Consider the following 20,782-nt stretch of genomic DNA (forward strand, 5'->3'; position numbering starts at 1 on the left):
GCCAACATGTCTACAACATGAATAATACTCACAAAATGATATTCACATCCCTGTGCTGAGTTCTCCTTCTTTTACAAGGGCTTGCTGCTTAGGGAGACAGGTTAAGCTGCTGGCTCATAATGATGAATTTGTAGAAATCATGAACTAATTATGTAAGTAAAGATTGTTTGCAATTTAGTTTAAATTTTTTTTTATTTTTTAACATTTCAGTTCGGCAGAATGTTCTGGAGAAAGAAAATCATGAGTTAGTATGGCCAGGAAAAGGTACATTCAAGTTAACTGTCCGGTTGCCCGAAGACCCAGATGAAGCCCCAGTCTCTAAGGAGGCAGTCCCAGAAAATGTAAGGACACGGGGCCTTATTCCAAGGTGTGTGGGATTCTCTATGATGAAAATATGGTGGAGATGAGCTGGGTGGGGTGGCACACACCTTTACTCCAGGCACTCGGGAGGGAGAGATAGGAGGATCTTTATGAGTTCAAGGCTAACTTGATCTACATAGTAAGTCCAGATCAGCCAAGGCTACATAGTTAGACCATGTCTCAAAAAGAAAAATGGTAGATGAGGGCCTAAGTCACACTAGCCTGAGAATGGCAGCTTGGGACTCTGAAGGAAGCAAGAACTGTAAACAATGGAGAAGCAGTCATTTTTGTCACTTTTGGAAGAGTCAGGATTCAGGGTGATGAATTTGGGATGTTAAAGTTGTATCCATTGCTCTTGGGGTCTTTATAATTAGAAGCCTGCCATTTTGTTTCCATGTGCTGTTCCCTCAGCTGTGAAGAAGATTGTCAGGGACCTCTCTGAAGCACATGTACCATGTTCATACAGTAAACATGAATTAAGTGCCAAGTCAGGCAAATCTTTGGCTAAGTTGCCTCACAGGAGTCTCCTGCGTGTGTCTCATTTCATCAGTGATTATTGTGACCAGCAAAGAAGACACACTGTGACATGTAGCTTTCGATCCATTCACTAGCCTTGTAGTCAAATGTGTCATTATTATTTCAATTAATTTACATCTCCAGTCTAGCCTAAGAGGTGTTTTATTTATATATGAAATGATTCACAGTCACTGGGCAGTGGAGGCACAAGTCTATAATCCCAGCACTGGGGAGACAGAGGCAGTTGTATCTTTTTGAGTTTGAGACCAGCCTGGTAAACAGAGTGAGTTCTGAAACAACCAGAACTCACACAGAGAAACCCTGTCTTGAAAAAAACAAACAAAACCAACAAACCAACTAAACCAACAAAAGCAAACCAACCAAATAAACAGAAAGAAATAATTCTTATATTAATGTTGTCTTACTGTTTTGGTTTTAGGAATCCAAGACTAAAAAAGACGCTGTAGGAAAAGGTAAGTCTCTCCTAAGGCAGTTTATGTTTATTAAACAAGTAGATTGTGTTGTAGGAGGCTACTCATTTGTTCCTGGCCACAAAATACTCACTCAGAAACCATATTATTTGCAATACTGTTTGGCCAATAGCTTAAGCATATTTCTAGCTAGCTGTTATATCCTAAACTAACCCATCTCTATTAATCTGTGTATCACCACATGGCTGTGGCTCACTGGATAAAGTTCTGGTGTGTCTGTCTCTGGCGGAGGCTACATGGCTTCTCCTGACTTTGCCTTCTACCTCCCAGCATTCAGTTTAGTTTTCCCCACCTAGCTCTGCTCTGCCCTGCTATAGGCCCAAAGAAATTTATTTATTCATTAACCAATAAAAGAAACACATAGACAGAATGACTTCCCATATCATTTCCTCTTTCTGATTAAATAAAAAGGATGGTTTTAACTTTAACATAGTAAAATTACATATAACAAGACAGTTACTAAGCAAGAACTATAGTTACAACATTTATATTTACTTTATCTTTTATCATAACAAGGAAAAGTATAACTATAACTATCTATTCTTCCATTCCATCAAAGACTCCAGAAGGATATAATATTACCCAAGTAAACAGGAAGTGCAGTGTAAGCAACTTCCATAACTCTAGAACTGATAGAAACATCTTGCTGTGTGCACAGTCACCTAAAGTTCTGCATCATTGGGGCATCCATCTTCAGCCTACAGGCCCATAGTGTCCAGCAGACTTTTCCATGAAGCAGAAAATTTCAAAGACAGTTCTGCCTATATTGACAGTTTGTCAGTCATTTTCTTCTGTGTCCTGCAGAATGGCTGATAGACTCTTTTATGAAGCAGGAACCCCTTGAGGCAAGTTTATCAGTCCTTTCTCTGTGGGTCCCGCATCTCTAGTTCATACAGCATAGGATGAAGCAGTTCAGGCAAAAGCAGTTTTTTGCCCAAATAGCTAACAAACTCCATAAGGAGCCTCTTTGATGCCCATCTTCCTTTTGAAGTAATTGGTGCTGTCAGGAGCAGATATGTCTTACTGTCATGAAAAGTCCTAAATTCTTAAAAAAATTAAATGCCATATTCTGAAGGGCTCTGAAAAATTTGAAGAATATCTAGAAACCTAACTAACATGAATACAAACTTGACTATTATAGATGATTATCTTTTAGCCTATATTTCTTAATTATACATTGTATTTTAAATGAGCTACACAAGCACAATATCTTAATCAAGAGCAGAAATATATATAACAAAATTCACCTAAAATTTTTATCACTAAACCATACCCCCTTAATATGTAAACAAACATTTTTAAACATTATTTGGGAATTTGAGCATAGTTTTCTCCAAACTGCTTCCTACTTTTTGTTGGGCAAAGTATTTTTGGGGTTGTTCACAGTGATCTTTCAGGGGGCTCTTGGTCCATCAAACCATATTAGTCTGGAAGACATCCAGAGGTTCTCATCCTCTGTGGAAACAAAAGCAGAACCTCTTTTCCAAAGCAACAAATTCTTAGATCAAATTGTGAAGTCAAGAAACTTTTAAAGCATATATGTTGGTTTAGCTTAGCAGTCTGTACAATGAAATATCTCTCTGTACTTAGCTCCTTCACAGCCAAAAAATAAAATGAAACACAATAATATACATAATCCAGACTCTATGTACATTTTCATCTTTATGTGGCTTATTTTTCTTACTGTATTACTTTTTTTACAAGTTAAATATTTTACTATCTTTACTCTTTTATCTATGACTGTCTGTACTCTTATATTACATTTATTGTTTCTTTACACTTTCTGCTCTCTCCCAAGCCTATGTACATTTTTAAAACACACTGTGTCTCATTTAGAGGTCTATTATGTCTGAATCTGTCCTATGGTGTATCTGTAATCCTCTTCTGTCCAGGAGTGCTTCTTAAAATGCTAAGTAGCAGCATAACTTGGACTAAGGCTACTTTGCCTTTTGGCTCCACCCAGTCCATCATGGCGGAGGTGTGTTCACCACGTCTACGAACTGTGCACACTGCACCAATTTCAGGTATAAAGCTAGTCTATGTCTTGCCATTAAGCAGTCTATAACATGCTGCTCACAAACCCCGAGGGAGCCTCCAGCAATTTGGGCTCCCTTCAGAGAAATGGGACAAGCTTTTTTTGGTGTTGGTAGGTGTCTAAAGCTGAGGAGAGGAGAGGAAGATCTGGGAAGTGGTGATAGACACTTGTGTTTCTGTGTCCAGTAATAGGAAGGACAGGACTTGAAGTGGATGCTTGCTGTGTGCCTATCTGGGTACCAGTGCTCTGTGAGCACTGGGATTATCTTAGACGGACCCTACCTTCTGAGCACAAGCTCTTTCTTCCTCATCTGCTACAAGAAAAAGCCAGCACTGGGGCTGGGGTGGATTTTCCTGCTTCCTGGTGGGTGGGCAAGGTCATTTCCTGCCCAGAGTTAAATGAAAGAGCTGCTAATAATACCTATGTAATGGGCACCAAATGAAGAACCATACAGGATAAGATGAGCAGAGCAACCAAGAGATGCAGACACCCAAATTGTAGGGAAACAAATTCTTTCCCTGCATCACTCTGCCTTCTGGCCTAGAGACTGGATCTCTCACTGAAGCTAGGTTTGCCCCTTTGGCTAGGCTTGCTGGCCAGGGAGCTCTTGAGATCTGCCCATTTCTGCTCTCTATACTGGGCACATGTAGCCATGCCCAGCTGTTTACAAGGGGGCTGGAGATTCAAGCTCCAGCCTTCACACTTACACAGCAAGCTATCTAAACCAGTGAGCCATTCCTCATTGATGCTGTTACAAATGTAATCTTTAAACGCTTATTTTATTTAGCTTGAGTATGTACACAGCTTCCTATACCTTTGCTCCTCTGGGAGTGGTTCTCTAATGCAGTAGACACCTGATGAGGCTCAGCTGTCTGCCATGTGCCAGCAACACAGAGATGAAGACTCTATCCTGCCTGTAGAAGCTTGGTTCTGTAATCATAGTTGTGTACTCAAGAGACTCAGAAAGACAGAGCAGAAAAAGTAAATAAAATTGAATTGGTGATAACAATGACAACAACAACAAAATAAAAAAAACCAATGCTACCTTTGGTTTATAATTCACTAACAACAAGAGCAACAAAAACTCACCATATTACATTTTAGGGGTTTGTTTTGCTTTGTTTTTGAACTTTCTCTGTGGACCAGGCTGGCCTTGAACTCAAGGAGATCTGTTGACTAAGGTTTCTATCCCACCTGATCCCACGGCTATTCAGTCCCAAAAAAGCATACAGAAATTATAAACTGGTTAGCCTATTAGCTCAGGCTTCTTATAAATTCTTAAATACTACATTAACCCATAATTCTTGTCTGTGTTAACCACATGGCTTGGTACCTTTTATCAGTGAGGCATTCTCATTTTGCTTCCTCTTGGTCTGGGTAACAACTGCAGACTCAGCCAATCCTCTTCCCAGAATTTTCCTGTTCTGGCTGCCCCTACTATACTTCTTCCCTAGTCACTCCACCTATACTTCCTGCATGGCTACTGAACAATCAGTGTTTTATTAAAACAATACAAGCAACAAATCTTTACAGGGTAGAAGACAATTGTCCCACAGCAGAGATCTGCCTGCCTCAGCCTCCCAAGTGCAAGGACTAAAGGTGTGACCACCATGCCTGACTACATTTTAATTTTAATTCACTAAAGCAAAAGATCCACTACCTAATGTTTCCTTTTAGCAGAGTTAGCCAAGATATGGGAAAGGGATGAGGGTTGTCTCAGGATAATTTACTTAATAGAACTATGATTTAATACTTTACACCTGTCATTGTCATTTCTGATTTCCTCAGATGATTTGGATACAACACATTCTCCCAGCAACAGATCAGAAAAAATGGAAGATGTCTCCAAAGAATGTGAAACTGTTTCCTCCATGGTGGCATTTGAAAACCTGCCTGAGAAAGTGACTGACATAGTGCTGACCATGCTAGTGGAGAATATAAGCGGCCTCCCCAGTGACGACTTTAAGGTGGAATTGATCCGAGATTTTGGGGTTGCAGTGGTTACCTTTCAGAAGCCTATAGGTGAGCCCCAGGGAGGTCTTGCATCCCCAGGCTTCTGTCCACCACGCCCCAGGGTTTGGAACATCTCTGAGTATGTGACACTTCATTGTATTGTATAAACAAGGCCTCTAAGCCAATACATGTTCCTTTCCCCTCAGATTTTGGAAAGATAAACAAATTCATTTTGAGATCCAATTTGGGTCTGTTTAATGGACTGCCCTTTATTATATGATTGCTTGAGTGGGTGGGGTGGGGTGGGGTAGGGGGAGAAATAGAAAGTCCAAGGCGATTCCTAGTGGAGGAGTTTGAACTCTTACTCTACCTCCTCAGGACGAATTAAGACAGGCCCGTTACCATGCCACACTTCTGTAAGGCAATCATGCCCACAGACTTACCCTTAGTGCTTAGTGTAAGGCACCTGCCAATCTCTGCATGTGTTAATTTATTCCTTCCTTTCAACAACCCTATGACAGTGCTCGATGTTGTCAAGAGATGGAGGAACTGGAATTGAGCCTGGGCAGCCAACTTCCACTCCCCTTTTTCCTATTATTTTACCACACAGCACTTCTTCTTGGTGTAACTCTTTCATGGTCACACATGTGGAGATGAGGGAACCCACTTAATGGGGAAAATGAGTGCCCCAGCCAGCAAGATGGCAGAATGGTCCAAGGCACTGGCCCATTCAGTCTGACAGCCTGAGTTTGATTTCTAGGACCCATATAAGTTGCCCTTTGATCTCCAGACGTACACACACACATAAACATGGAAAAGGAAATGATTGCTCTTTTTAGGTCATTGTCAAAAGCAAGACCCAGCTCCACCTAAAACAGAAAATTTTCAAATCTAAGACCCATTTCCCATGGGCACTGCACTGGGGTGTCAGTTAATCTCACAGGTGGTGTGGTCAGAATTCTAGCCCTGTCACTTAACTAGTTGTATAAAGCTGACCAAGTTGTTTTCTCTGGTCCTTATCCACTCCTCCATAAAATGGTGATGATCATACTAATGTAAATTCTTGTGAAGATTAAGTGAGATAGCTCCTCAGGCTTGGTAAGGATTTGATTAAGGACACTTATTTCAAGTTTATTATTATTTATTATAAACAAACTTAAAGATTTGTTTATTTTATGTGTACATGCCTGCATGTATCTGTATACCAGATGCACACAGTGCCTGAAGCAGCCAGTAGAGGGCACTGGATTCCATGAAACTGGCATTACAGATGGTCCTGGGTTTCCAAGAGAATGCTGGGAACTGAATCACAGTCCTCTGCAAAGGCAGTCAGGGCTGTTAACCTCTGAACTATATCTTCAGACCCATAAAGAGAAATTTAAATTGAAATGATCTTGCTTCTGTTCATTAAGCAACAATCTTGAGTGCATTCTGTGTTAGCTTCTGTTACTGTAATAAACACCTGAGGTCATCAGCCTCCAAAAAGAGAAGTTTATACCTGTTTACAGTTTGGGTGGGTTCAGTTCATGGTTGGTTAGCCCTGATGCTCTGGGGCTTATGTTGAGGCAGCATACATAGTGGCAACATATAGGAGAGAGACAGAGAGACAAAGACAGACAGACAGTGAAAGACAGAGAGAGAGACAGAGACAGAGACAGAGACAGAGACAGAGAGGGGGTCGTCTTGTCCCCTACCTCCCCCATCAATGACTGGGACATTTCCCACAGGCCTCACTTGTTAAAGGATCCACTACATCCCAATAACACCTAGGTGAGGACTAAGACTTTAACACATGGGCCTCAGGGACAGTTTTGGTCTAAACTATGGCCGCTGTTATGGACCAGGTATTGGATTAGGGGCTGAGGAGCAAAGGTGGCTAAAATCATAGTTCCCTCTATCTAAAATCATAGTTCCCTCTATCTAAAATCATAGTTCTAGAGGAACTCAGTCTGGGAGGAGGAGGAGGGAGGCGTGTATGTCAATGAATAATGGAGACAAAAGAGAGTTTGTCTTCCAGGTGTAGTAACCTGAGAGGGGTGGAGACAGGACCGTGCATAGTTGTCCCCACCTGAGTGTGTCCTCCAGCAGTGTCACCTGACCATCTCCATAGGACACCAAGCTTGTTCATGCTGCCACTGCTCCCTCTTCTTATCTGTTTGGCAATCCCCCCTTTAGTGTTCAAATTAGAGACCATATATAGACCATATACTGTCCGAGTCTGAGTCCCCGTTTCATCTGTTCCTTATTGGAGCTCAAAAAGACAATTCAACTGTGCTCAGTATCCAAACCTTCCCAGTGATATACAAGCAAGGACTTTCTCAGATCCCATCACAGTGACAGGCAAGTGATAGACCTACCATCTAATCTGTTAATTTATAAGAGATAGTTAGGCTGAGTCCTGAAAGTAAATAGGACCAACTGAAAAAATAGAGGAGGGAGGCTGTAGACATAGCCCTATTATGGTAGCATGGTTCCATTTGCTCCTTAGCCTCACAATAAAACAAAGATACCTCCATCTCTCTTTTGGAGAAGAGCATTTCAGACAAGGGCATAGCAGACATGGACAATTGTATATACAAGGACAAAGGAGAACTTTGAAAACATAGCTAGTTGAGTTTTTGTCGTTGACTTTTTTTTTCCTTGGTTTTGGTTTTGGTTTTTTGAGACAGGGTTTCTTTGTGCATCCTTAGCTGTGCTGAATCTAGCTCTGTAGACCACGCTGGCCTCAAACTCAAAGAGATCTGTTTGTCTCTGCCTCTCAAGTATTAGTGTTAAAGGCATGAGGCACCACTACCTGATTTGTGATTACTTGTCTGTGGAAACATGAAAATAAAACTGAAAGTGCTACTTGGATGTGTGTTTGGAGTCAGGAGCCTGGCTGTGGATGTGGGCTCCTGCCTGCTGCCATAGTGGGCATCAGGGGTCTTGTGAAAATGGGGAGAGCGGTGGTATTGTGAGGAGTGCGCTCAGGGGGGTTGACCATGGCCAAAGGACAGCTCAGTAGCATAAAATACAGTAACTGGCTAGTTCCCCATTCTGAGTTGTAGCCAAGTCATTTCTTCCATACCATATAGAGATGCCACTGAAATTTTCTCATTTTCTTTCTGTTTTGTAGATACCAAAAAATTTATTAGTGATTGTATCTGTCATCATTCGAACCGACAGCTGCAGCTTGCCCCGAGACTTCTGGAAACAACAAATGTAGTTAGGGTGGAAAACCTGCCTCCTGGGGTAGATGACTACCAGCTTCAGCTCTACTTTGAAAGCCCTTTCAATGGGGGCGGAAGAGTCACCCACGTTGAGTGTTTCCCAGAAGAGAGCTCGGCGCTGGTTGAGTTTTCAGACAGCAAAGGTAATGTGACTTGGTCTGCCACCTGGGCATGACCGGGATGGTTGGCCATTTCAACTATTCCTTAATCTGTCAGAAATGGCACCAATCTCTCATTCATCTGGATTTGGTGCAGAACGAGGTCAGCAAGGCAGGCTCTGGCGAAGCAGCACAAGGTCATGAGAGACAGGGAGAGTCTCGTTGAGTCCAGCCTGTGACTTAATGTCGCCATTCTAGGAACTTTGACAGGCCGTACTCCCAGTCATAGATCTGTGTTTTACATCCCTGCATTGATTCTCTAATCAACAGGTTTAGGGAGAGATGGAGTCAGAAGCATGTTCTAGAAATCATTCCTGTTCCCGCTGTGCCATCCCTGTGCTGATACAGGATAATGGGTGATTTCTCATAACCTCAGGAGGAGCTGGAAGTCCTGTTGATGACATCTTCAGTGGTTCTTGAGTCGGACAGACTTGAGCTACAATCCTGATTGGTGGTCACTGGCATGGTGATCTGTGTGAGCCCTCAAACCCTTCTGTTTTCTCTTCTGTAGAGGTAGTGTCAGGAGTTACCTCAGAGGAGTGCTGTAGGAGGAAATGAAACAGTCCCTCAGCAGTGCTTGGCCTAAGGGGGTGCTCAGTCTGAGCTGGAGGTCACTAAGGCCGTCCAGCCTCTCTGGAGCCCTGTGGGAGGTTGGGCCTTTGAAGGTCACATTCCTTCCCTCAGGCCTGATACCTGTCCCAGGACTGAGTCCTTCACCAGGGTATTATGTTTTCGAATCTTTCTGCCACGGGTGCCATTTAAATCCAAGTTGTTGTGGGACTGGCTCTAATTTTCATGCTGATACTACTTAAACTTGCCCTATAGCTAAAACAAAGTGAGGAGAGTCCTGGAGAAAGAGAGAGAGGATGTGACCATTCAGCCAGGGGTGGGTTGTGGTGGCTGTCCTGGTGTACCTGGTGACCAGGAGGTTATAATGGGGAAGGCCTTACTAAATTGTGACCTCTGGAGCTGGACTCCCCAATGACTGTGAGGATGATTTTGATTTGGTATATGGGCAAGACCATGGAATCTGGGTTGGCTCACACTGGCAATTAGCTCAGATACTTCCCTGGGTTTATAGAACCCTGACTTTCCCCAGCCTCAGCTTTCTCACCTCCATCTATGGGTGTAATAGAATCTCTACCTGAGAAGACCATTGTCAAGAATAAACACGGATAATTCATGTAATGTCCTTGAGAAAGTGACACAGAGTGCTGGTACAACTATCTTCTTCTGAGAAATGAAGTTAGCTATGGAAGTTAAATTCTGGGACTATACAGGAAGGGACAGAATGCAGAATATTCCCCTTGGAGGATTAAAAACCTTCTTTTTCTTCTTCTTCTTCTTCTTCTTCTTCTTCTTCTTCTTCTTCTTCTTCTTCTCCTTCTCCTTCTCCTTCTCCTTCTCCTTCTCCTTCTCCTTCTCCTTCTCCTTCTCCTTCTCCTTCTCCTTCTCCTTCTCCTTCTTCTTCTTCTTCTTTTTGGTTGTTCTCTGTGTAACAGTTCAAACTGCCCTGGAACTCGCTCTTATAGACCAGGCTGGCCTTGAACTCACAGAGCTCCACCAGCCTTTGCCTTCCAAGTGCTGGGATTTAGGCATGCACTAGCGCTGCCTGGGAAAAAATCTTTTTTAAAAAAAAATTATTTATCATTTTTTATTGTACATGCATTGGTGTCTTGTCTGTTTGTACATCTGTATGAGGGTGTTGGATCCCCTGGAACAGGAGTTATAGACAGTTGTGAGCTGCTTTGTGGGTGATGGGAATTGAACCCAGGTCCTTTCGAAGAGTGTCCTAGTGCTCTTAGCTGATGTGCCATCTCTCCAGCCTTCAAACTATTCCTTGTACTGGTACAAACACCAACCCCATGCTTGTGTCCAAATTTGGGTCTGTTTATTATTGTGCCACATACATCAGTGACATCAGAAAAACAAGATTCAAGCATGATTTCAGTGTAGAGCAATTTGTGTATAAAGTCATCATAGTCCTAAATGGAGTCTGTCTTGTTGCAGTTGGCATCAGTCTACAGCTGAGCACATGGGAAAATACCACCTTTGAGTTCTACAAGCAGCAGAGATTTTTGTCCTCTAGAAAAGTTTGTTTTTTGTTTTGTGCCTTTGGAAATGCATGACATTGAGATTATTGTAATTTATTTATGTATTTGTTTGTTTGTCTGTTTATTTTGTTTCTAAAGTGTTAGATACCATTCTGGCCAAGAAGCACAGTTTCAACCGGATGCCACTCTCTGTCTTCCCCTATTATCCTTCTCTGGGCACAGCCTTATATGGCGAGGAGAAGCCACTGATCAAGCTTCCAGCACCTTTCCAAGAGTCACTGAACCTTCCTTTGTGGAAGTTCTTTCAAAAACATAATCATCTAATAAAGGAAATAAATGACAAAATGAGACACTGTCACAGCGAGCTAACATGGTCTGACATCAATGGCACAGTGACCGTCAGACCTGCTGCCACCTTAGTCAATCACAGACCAAGCATCAAGACCTGGCAGAGAGACGCCTCCGAGCTGCTGTCTGGCATCAAGTCTGAGTACGAAGTTAAGGTGTTTGAAGTGTATCCGCCAGTGTGGGACATCATACGGCATGAATTAGGAGATGACAGGGTTCTGATGGAGTTTGATAAGGAGAGTCTCACCTTAGCCGGAAAATCAGAAGATGTCCAAGGCATCGGCCAGAAAATCAAGGAGTTAATAGACAGCACCACGGAACAGGTCCGAAAGGAGGAGCAGAGTCTGAAGGAGAAAGTGGCCATTTCTCCAGGGAAGCATTTTCTTTTGCAACAGAGTGGTTTTCTGGAGGATCTAAGCAAAGAGAACCCAGAGCTGGAGATTCATTACGATGCTGCCACTCAGCACCTGTGCTTTAAGGGATTCCGTGCAGATGTATATAAAGTAAAGTGTGACATCCAAGAAAAGGTGTATTCCATGGCTCAGAAAGACGTCCCACTTCCTTCTGCAGTCTTCATGTTTCTGCAGCAAGTAGACAGTCAGAAATTCTCCAAGACTCTTTTTGAAGCAGAGAAAATTCTTGCCACGTATGAGCTGAACGGTACAGCTCTTCTCTTGATGGCCTGTTCTTTGGGAGCCCTGGCAGAAGCAGAGAAGAAAATGCTTAATGCTTTGAATTATAAAATTATTGAAGTAGAAGACAAGGATGTTTTTAGAGGTAATGCATGGGAAAAAAAAATTCACCCTCTGCAAAAGAGACACTCCTCCACTGCAAGCATTACGATAAAGAATGAATTAACTTCAGAAACCCCAGCAGAGGTCATCATTGCAGGCTGTGTGAAAGATGTAAATGAAATCCATGGCCAACTTTTTGAGTTCTTAGAGAACACCATGAAAATTGAAAGACTGGTTGATATTGAACAAGTCTTGATTATCGAGTATTTAAGGTCAGACAGAAGGGTATTCTGGACAAAGATAAGGAAGGCCAATGTGCAGGCAAGTTTTAAGCTGGAAGATGAACCAAAAGGCATTTTACTAACTGGCTCCAAGAGTAAAGTTCTAGAGTGCATGAACATGGTCAAGCAAATCCGGGATTCAGTCTGCATTAAAAGGTTCCAGATTGATAAGCCTGGTGCTAGGCACTTCTTCCAGGATAAAGCATCCTATTACAAAAGTGAGATCAAACGCCTGTATGGATGCATCATTGAGCTCCAGGAGGGGGCAGAGAAGGACAAAGGCAGCCTTAAAGAGCAGAAGTGCCTCTTACAGAAGGACATAGCCCCTGGAGTCACGCTGATTGTACAGCAGGGAGACCTGGCCCGGTTTCCTGCCGATGTGATAGTGAATGCAGCAAACGAGAATCTGAAACACATTGGTGGTCTGGCCCTCGCTCTTTCAAATGCAGCTGGCCCTGAACTTCAAGCAGAATGTGACAAAATAGTGAGAAAGAGGGGTGTGATCCTAAGTGGCAATGCCTTTATCTCAAAACCAGGCAAGCTCCCTTGCCATCATGTCATTCACGCAGTAGGGCCTCGGTGGAACAGAAATAAGGCCCAGGAGTGCGTGAACCTGTTAAAGAGAGCTGTGGAACGAAGTCTCACCTTAGCTGAGTTGGTCAAGTGTCAGTCCATAGCCATGCCAGCTATCGGCTCTGGAATCTTTGACTTTCCCTTAGACCTGTGTGTGGCCACCATTGTTTCTGCCGTCAAAGACATCTTCCAACGTAAGCCAGACAGGCACACCTTGAAAAAGATCTATCTGGTGGACATATCTGCAAAGGTTGCTGGGGCCTTTGCTGAAGCTGTAGAAACTACATACAAAGCCACCCTCTCCCACACAGCTTCCCCTTCGCATTTACAAGCATTAAAATCAGTGCCACCTGGGAAAACATCGCAGACACCACAGACACAGGACTATGTGCTGGTGTCCCCAGAAGGCCTGAAAATCCGGCTGATGAAAGAAGGTGTACAGAATGCCAAGGTGAGTGTCCCTGTCACCAACAATGTGCTGTGATGTCACTGGCCTCTGTCAGTTTTATTGAGGGTCAAAGGAAGACAGGGTGGAGGGAAAGGACTGAGGAAAATTCCCTGCTCTCCTACTCGGGCCTTCAAACATTTTTCATGGACACTGGACTTCTTCCCAAATCACTGAGGAGTAGAGATGGGTGTGTCTGTAAGGATCAAAAGGGCTCTGGGATAAGTCACTCCATCTCGGTAACTGTGGTCCATAGTAGGGAACACTGCACATCTCTCCTCATCTTCATCATTTCTCATCTCGTGTCTGGTCCATCTAGTGCTGGCTTCTGTTAGTCACAGGTGTGGAAGAGCATGGGGAATGCAGAGGACAGGAATTTAACCAATGACATGAGTAAGGGTGACCTTGGGTGCTGGAGTGGACAGGGAGCTCAGTTCCCGGAACCCATCTGTGGGTCCTTTGTGAGGAAGGTGTGGGTGGGCAGGAGGAAGGTCCAGATGTTGGGAGTCATGTAAGGACAATTCTTGTTTTGTGAATTTGTTGCAGGAGACTAAAGTTTTTTGGATAGTCTTGCACCCAGGAAGCCCCAGCAATCCTCCTGTCTCAGTCCTAAACACACACACACACACACACACACACACACACACACACACACACACACTGGGGATATAGGCATGAGAAGCTACTGCTCTTGCCCTCTCTGCCTTTAATTACAACACTTGTAAGACAGAGGCAGACAAATCTCTGTGAGTTCAAGGCAAGCCTGGTCTCCATAGTATTCCAGCCCATAGTGAGACCTGTTTTCCCTCCCTTCTTCCTGAAAAGTATTTAATACCCTTTCCAACACAGGCTCTACTGTAGCTGTCCTGAGCAGGGCAGGCTAGTACTTGCTTCCTGACCAGTAGCTGCAGGTCGCTCTACATGGTTGTAGCTGTGTCCTCCAGTGAATGTCTGTCTCACCCTTCTGATTGCTTTGCGGGGGTTGGAGCTCAGAGTTGGGTGATCTGCCCTTTCTGTCACTCAGAGGCTCTGAGCATGTTGTTGTTACTGTTTTGCTTTTAAGACAAACGCTTGGCTGAGGCTCAATTGAAAGAGAATTTGCCTAGCAGGCATGAAGTCCTGGGTTCAGTCCCTTAGCACTGCATAAACACGGTATGGAGGCACAAGTCTGTAAAAGAAGCATTAGGGAGATGGCGGGAGGAGGATCAGAAATTCAATTCAAGTGAATTTGAAGCCAGCTTGGACTATATAAGACCTTGGGCTTTTTTTTTAAGGGAAAAAAAGAAGAGAAGAAAACTATTACAACAACACAAAGAAAACAAACATCACAATATAAAGGAAATTTGTTAAAGAAGTATTTCTGTTATTTTTTAAATACGTGTGTGTGTGTGTGTGTGTGTGAGAGAGAGAGAGAGAGAGAGAGAGAGAGAGAGAGAGAGAGAGAGAGAGACCAGGTGAGTGAATGACACATTGTGCAGATGCCCAGAGGTCAGAGGCAGTGTCAGATCCTTTGGAGATGGACTCCAGGTGGTTGTGAGCCACATGAGTGGATGCAGGGAACTGAACCTGGGTCCTCTGGAAAAAAAAAAAAAACAAAAACAAATGCTCTTAATGGCTGAGCCAGCTTTCCAGTTCCTACAGTGAAAATTTTAACCATCCTTGAAAGCTTTGTTTAAAGACCAAGATCAAAATCCTAAATTATCTCCACTGGGTGTCACTTGTCCCCACCGATAGGTAGAGATGCTGGGTATGATAATAGATGAAATGAACTAGATGTTGTAACCCTGTCTTGCTTTGAATTGTTTTGAAGAGAAAGTGTCTCTAAGCATCCTCCAAGAACATGTCTTGGTGAGTTGTGACCACCAAGTGATGCAACTGAAACAAAAATACATCTATTTTTATTTCATGTGCATTGGTGTTTTGCCTCCATATATGTCTATATGAGAGGGTCGGATCCCCAGGAACTGGAGTTACAGATAGTTATGAGCTGCCATGTTGGTTCTGGGAATTGAACCCAGGTCTTCTGGAAGAGCAGTCAGTGCTCTTACCCACTGAGTCATTGCCCTAGCCCCACAATTGGACATTTTAACCTGGACATGCTGCTGCAGCATGTTCCCACAGGCTAAGCTGAGCAAAACTAAACATCATTTTAACAGTTGGCTATTGATGGCTTTTTTTCTTTAAACAGTGTTATATAACTCACAGTTTACACTCAAGTGGGTACATCAGTAGTTTTCAGTATATTCACTAAAAATAAACATGGAACATCTCGGTGTTGGAGCTCAGGCAGGGATAATTCTTGCAGTGTGAACATAAGTGTGTGTGTGTGTGTGTGTGTGTGTAACCACAATCATGCAGCCATACCTACAATCTAAATGTAGTGCACTCTAATCCCACCAGAAACAAATTTGTGCTCCCTAGTAGTTACTCGTACTTTATCCACCTGCTCACCCCACCCCTCCTAGCTCTAGAGAAATCTTATCTGCTCTATTGTTGTTTGTTTGTTTAATTTTCTTTTTGAAACCAGGTACACCACTCTGGTTGTCCTGGGACTTTTAGTGTGGACCAGTCTGGTTTTAGACTCACAGAAATCTACCTGCCTCTGCCTCCTGACTGCTGGGTTTAAAGGTGTGTGCCCCAACACCTGGCTCTACAGATTCACCTGTTATTGAAGTCTCATGTAAATGAAATAATATATTTGTGTCATCTGTGACCAGTTTCTTTCACTGATGAGAATTCTTTCAGGGAGGGGTTGCCCGGACTGCAGCGTATATCAGTTTTTCATCTCTCTTAGTGGCTGCATAATATCGTATTACGTGAAGATGCATTTGTTTTTCTCTTAGCCATTAACTAATGGGCATTTGAATTGTTTCCACACAGACTTTTATGAGTTTTGTTTCTTTGAATATTAATCGCAAAACGACCAAGAAAGTGTTGTCTTCCTTTTGTCAAGCCCAGTGGCTCAAATGTAGTCATGATTGATGAGTGCCTTTACTAAGAATTTGAAAGGAATCTTTGGTTTTGTCTTTAAGACCCATGTGGTTGTCAACTCCATTCCCTCGGATCTTGCACTCAACAAAGGACCCCTTTCTAAGGCCTTACTGGAAAAGGCCGGGCCAGAACTCCAGAAGGAACTGAATGAAGCAGGACAAGGGGTCTCTGTGAAGGCAGGCACAATTCTACAAACCAGTGGCTGTAACCTGAACTGCCACCATGTATTTCACGTGGTGGTTCCACAGTGGAAAGTCAATGACACTGCATCGTCACTGAAGGTAGGACTCAGCTTTACATTCTCCAGGACATAGGTAGCTATCTGGACTCCCCTATAGCACACCACAGCTACTCCCTGTCTGCTTCTTTTCTGGGACAGCATCATGAGTTGGCAGGTCCCATAGCATGGCCATTTCTTTTCAGTTGTAGATGACTTTTTGTAGGTCATAGTTCATATAGGTCATAGTTAGAAATGTAAGTTAGTTATTGTGCTCAGCAATTGCTGATGGTCAGGGAAGGGTTGGGAGAATATACTGCATTTATTGAGGAAAGGTAAGGTGAGGGCTTGAAGCTGGGAGACAGTGATAGACTAGGACAGCTGTGGCTTCCCCTCTTTGCTTATGGTGGAGTGAGTCTGTGCTCTTGTAAGGGTGTCCATGTTCTCTTTCTCATTTTTTTCCCGCAGTTTCCTCCTCACACTGCTGCTAACTTTGGTTGAAAGCACAATAGAGTGGACAGTGCTCCCAGGACAAGCTGCTGACTGCTTACATTTTAGGGTCCCCCATTTCTAAAGAAGACATTTAAGGAAGTTCTCTGTGCTTTTCAGATCATGAAAAACATCATCAGAGACTGTCTAGGAACCGCCGAGGCACTGTCTCTGCAATCAATTGGATTTCCAGCAATAGGAACAGGAAATCTGGGGTTTCCTAAACCCAAATTTGCTAAACTGATAATTTCAGAAGTGCTCAAATTTAGTAGCAAGAACCACCTGAAAACTTTACAGGAAGTTCAGTTTCTGCTGCACCCGGAAGACTTGGAAAACATTCAGGTACAGACCCGGCTTGCTTCTGATCTCTTTGCCAACTGCAGTTCGGGACCTGTGTTCTTCTATATCTTCTTGGCCTAATAGGAGGTTTATTTTATTTGTTTTCAGTACAGGAGACTGTGCTGACTGGTTATATGTTACATGACAAATTTCAAGGAAAATTATAAACAGAAAAAAAATAACTTCTTATTCGGGAAAGTTTCAAATACCCACAAAAGTCGATAAACCAACCCAATGAAGTTCTCTCTGTATATTATTCAGCCTCAACTGCTATTGCTCTGTGACTGGGTGTCTAATTTTTTTCTCACATGTAATGTTGACACACTATTCTGTCTTTCAACAATTCACCAATTCATTTTGAAGTTAACCTTACCACTAAAACACACCTTGAAATGGCAGTCATTCCTTTATGTGGTCAATGATAGAGTTAATGTGTGAGGTTACAGCTGTCTCTTGAATGCTTCTCCATCTCTCCATCCTTATGTCTGGATCAGAATCAGATAAATAAGGCTCACACGTTGTAATATTCATTGTATAACCAGATAAGTAAGGCTCACACATTGTAATACCCATTATAGAATCAGATAAGTAAGGTTCACACATTGTAAAATTCATTATAGAATCAGACAAGTAAGGCTCATACATTGTAATATTCATTATAGAATCAGACAAGTAAAGCTCACACATTGTAATATTCATTATAGAATAAGATAAGTAAGACTCACCCATTGTAATACCCATTATAGAATCAGATAAGTAAGGCTCACACATTGCAATACCCATTGTTTTTATCAGTCATTGGGGTTCCTGCCCTATGGACATAGAAATGTTAATACATAACATCAAGGAACATTCATGGCATTTATCAATCTGAAAATTCCAGAATGAGATGCAGGTGATCAAGCTCCCATTTCTGGAAATATAATTAATCATGAGTGAAGGCTGTGGCTTGAACACATCCCCAGGTAACTTAGGACACTTGGACCAGAAATACTAGAATCATCCTCAGTCACAGTGTGTCACATCAGCAATGGCAATGTGGTCTGACTCTAAGGCCTGATTTCTGTTCTCCATGTCTTTATAATCCAGTAGAGCACATGACCTTAGTGTTAGAACAGTTTCCACAATGTCACAGTAAAGGTGGCAGCCCACAGATGCCTGTGGATGGGGCTGTTGAAATTTTTAGGTCCTGTGTCATTATCTAGATCTAGACATTGCCTATAAATTCATGGAAGCAAGGCCAGGAAACCTACACTCTAATCGGGCAGCCAAAGCTCCTGACACCTTCAGCTTGGACTGTGCAAACACAGTGAGGTTTGTTTGTTTGCTTAGGTTATTTTTATACAGGATTAAGTAGTTCAGACTGTTCACACTCACGGCAATCCTCCTGCATCAGCCTCCAGAATACTGAGATTGTAAGTATGTATGCACTTTCCAGTTGTTAAGAGTTTTAAGTAGCTTCCCTGAGACATCATGGTGTAAAGTGATGTGAGCATTTCTGTAGCACATGCTGTCCCTTCAAGAAATCAGAACTGCTTTACAAGTTTAGATTCCTGTACACAAAGTGAGGAGAAGGTGGAGGTGCTGAGATTTTTGTGTGATATGAATGTCTGCATGAATAGGGATGAATCCTATCTCATAGACTTGAGTCTCCCAATCTTTATTTGGAAATGTTTTCTCTCTCTCACCCCCCCCTGTATGTGTGTGTGTGTGTGTGTGTGTGTGTGTGTGTGTGTGTGTGTGTGTGTGAGTGTGTGTGTGTGTGTATATATGTATGTATGTATGTCTTTCTCAATTTTTTGAGACAGGGAAGACAGCCCACACATTATGGAATACCATAATCAAAAGTAAGAACCTCAGGATTCCACAAGTGTCTTCAGACGAAGGTCAGTACAGCTACAAGCTCTCACAGAGCACCAAGTGCAGAGATTCCAGAGAGACAGCATTTCTTCAAGGCTTAAACAGTCTCAAAACAAATTCTCAGCCTTTACCGATCAACACAAACCTAGCCAGGCTTTGCTGAAACATGTCACTCAAAACCAGGCACAATGGCTTTACGATACACATCACTACATGTGTGTATACAGAATCAGAACCCCCTAGGATGCAAACTCATAGATCGTGTAGGGAGTTTTATGGTTAAAACTGTGTTTGTATTTCCAGGCATTTTTAGATGAATTTGACAAAAGGAGTCATGGAAGTCCAAGTGACACCCAAGGTACAGTAAAGTGTTTAAGTTGACCAGTGATTTCTTGTTACCAAGTAACTGTTCAATGACAGGAAAAAAAGGATGATGGTGATCATTTCTCTGATAAGTCAAACTATGGAACATATTAAATAAAAATTAAATGATAGTCCATGCATGTGAGTAGAAAAGACAGTGGCCTGTTTATGGGACTTGGAGTAAAGAGAAAAGGTGGGCCAGATTATATAATCTGTACAGTGGGATTTTTGAGTTACTGACAAGACTACCATCTCCACTGTGATGTGTATTTCCCAAGATACATCTTAAGAGACAATGCAAGCCAACACTTCTCTGTCAAATATGTCTTTCTATTTCTGAGTTCACCTTGTTTGGGGTTCACTGGAGCTTTGTTATGAAGCAAGGTTTTGCCACGTTGCCTAGGATGGTCCCAAACTCCCAAATTCAAGCTACACTTCTGTTCCAGCTCAGAGCCAGGGCAACAGTAAAAGACAGCCAATACAGTGATAGAGCAGCCTGTGACCTCAGCCATTCTTGCTTCTGATGACCTGGTGCCTAATTCTGTCTTTTCTTTTCTCTGGGCAGGGTTTTATGGGAGTCTCTCCAGCCCTACATTAGGAGTGCATGAAATGAATATTGGCCCGATTTTGTTCCAAGTGGCCACGGGGGACATTACCAAAGAAGCGGCAGATGTGATTGTCAATTCAACATCAAATACATTTAATCTCAAATCAGGTACTTAGTGAGATGGATTCTGTCTCCTGCAGTAATCAGTGTGGCAGATCCGATGAAGAGGTGTTTCTAAAAGCAGTCTGTTGACTTGGGCTTGTTCCTGTTAACTAGTATCTATAAACCTAATTCAATGAGCTTTCTTACAACTGGCAACATTTTTGAAAATGTCTCCTTTGTCTTTACTGCTCTATGATGGGGTGTGTTGAGACACAAAGACGTCTTTCTGGTCAGGTCACCATCTTGATTTTCTCATGTAGGAGTCTCCAAAGCAATTTTGGAAGGTGCAGGACCAAGTGTGGAGATCGAATGTTCTATCTTGGGTAAGGAACAATGTTGCTTCTTGGAGCCAGATTGGAAGTGGAAGATTGACTGTGGGAGGCTGTGAGGAAACCGAGGAAGGGCCTTGGACTGGGAGGACAATGTATTAATCTTTTTTGATTTTGTTTTATTTTGAGACCCATGTATTCATCATAAGATTATATATTTTATGAAGGAATTCCATATGAAAGAAACTGAAAAGCGTAAGGTTATCAAATTTCACGATATGCAGTATTTCATGAACTTTTAATTCATAAAATGTTTCCTCTTGAAATCAGACATCTTGCTTTCTCCAAGCACAGGACGCATCTGACTCTGAATCTTTTCATGTTTTAC

General features: G+C 42.6%; 1 protein-coding gene across 5 annotated transcripts in view; it reads left to right on the top strand.

Moving 5' to 3' along the window:
- LOC125413061 (protein mono-ADP-ribosyltransferase PARP14) overlaps positions 1-20,782 on the top strand; it is a 651,703-nt gene that overhangs the window by 384,533 nt on the left and 246,388 nt on the right. For 2 of the 5 annotated variants that reach the window (XM_087901085.1, XM_087901086.1), the window contains exons 5-9: positions 16,190-16,429; positions 16,975-17,196; positions 19,357-19,411; positions 19,982-20,131; positions 20,386-20,448. In XM_087901085.1, coding sequence (XP_087757211.1) covers positions 16,190-16,429; positions 16,975-17,196; positions 19,357-19,411; positions 19,982-20,131; positions 20,386-20,448 — 730 coding nt within the window. Of the gene's footprint in view, positions 1-210; positions 342-1,315; positions 1,350-5,190; positions 5,425-8,470; positions 8,708-10,914; positions 13,164-16,189; positions 16,430-16,974; positions 17,197-19,356; positions 19,412-19,981; positions 20,132-20,385; positions 20,449-20,782 lie in introns of all 5 variants that reach the window. The other 3 variants (XM_087901069.1, XM_087901074.1, XM_087901065.1) reach the window with 3 other exon arrangements.

Source organism: Myodes glareolus, chromosome 2, assembly GCF_982192425.1.
Source record: "Myodes glareolus chromosome 2, mMyoGla1.1, whole genome shotgun sequence".
In the NCBI taxonomy this organism is placed as follows: domain Eukaryota; kingdom Metazoa; phylum Chordata; class Mammalia; order Rodentia; family Cricetidae; genus Myodes; species Myodes glareolus.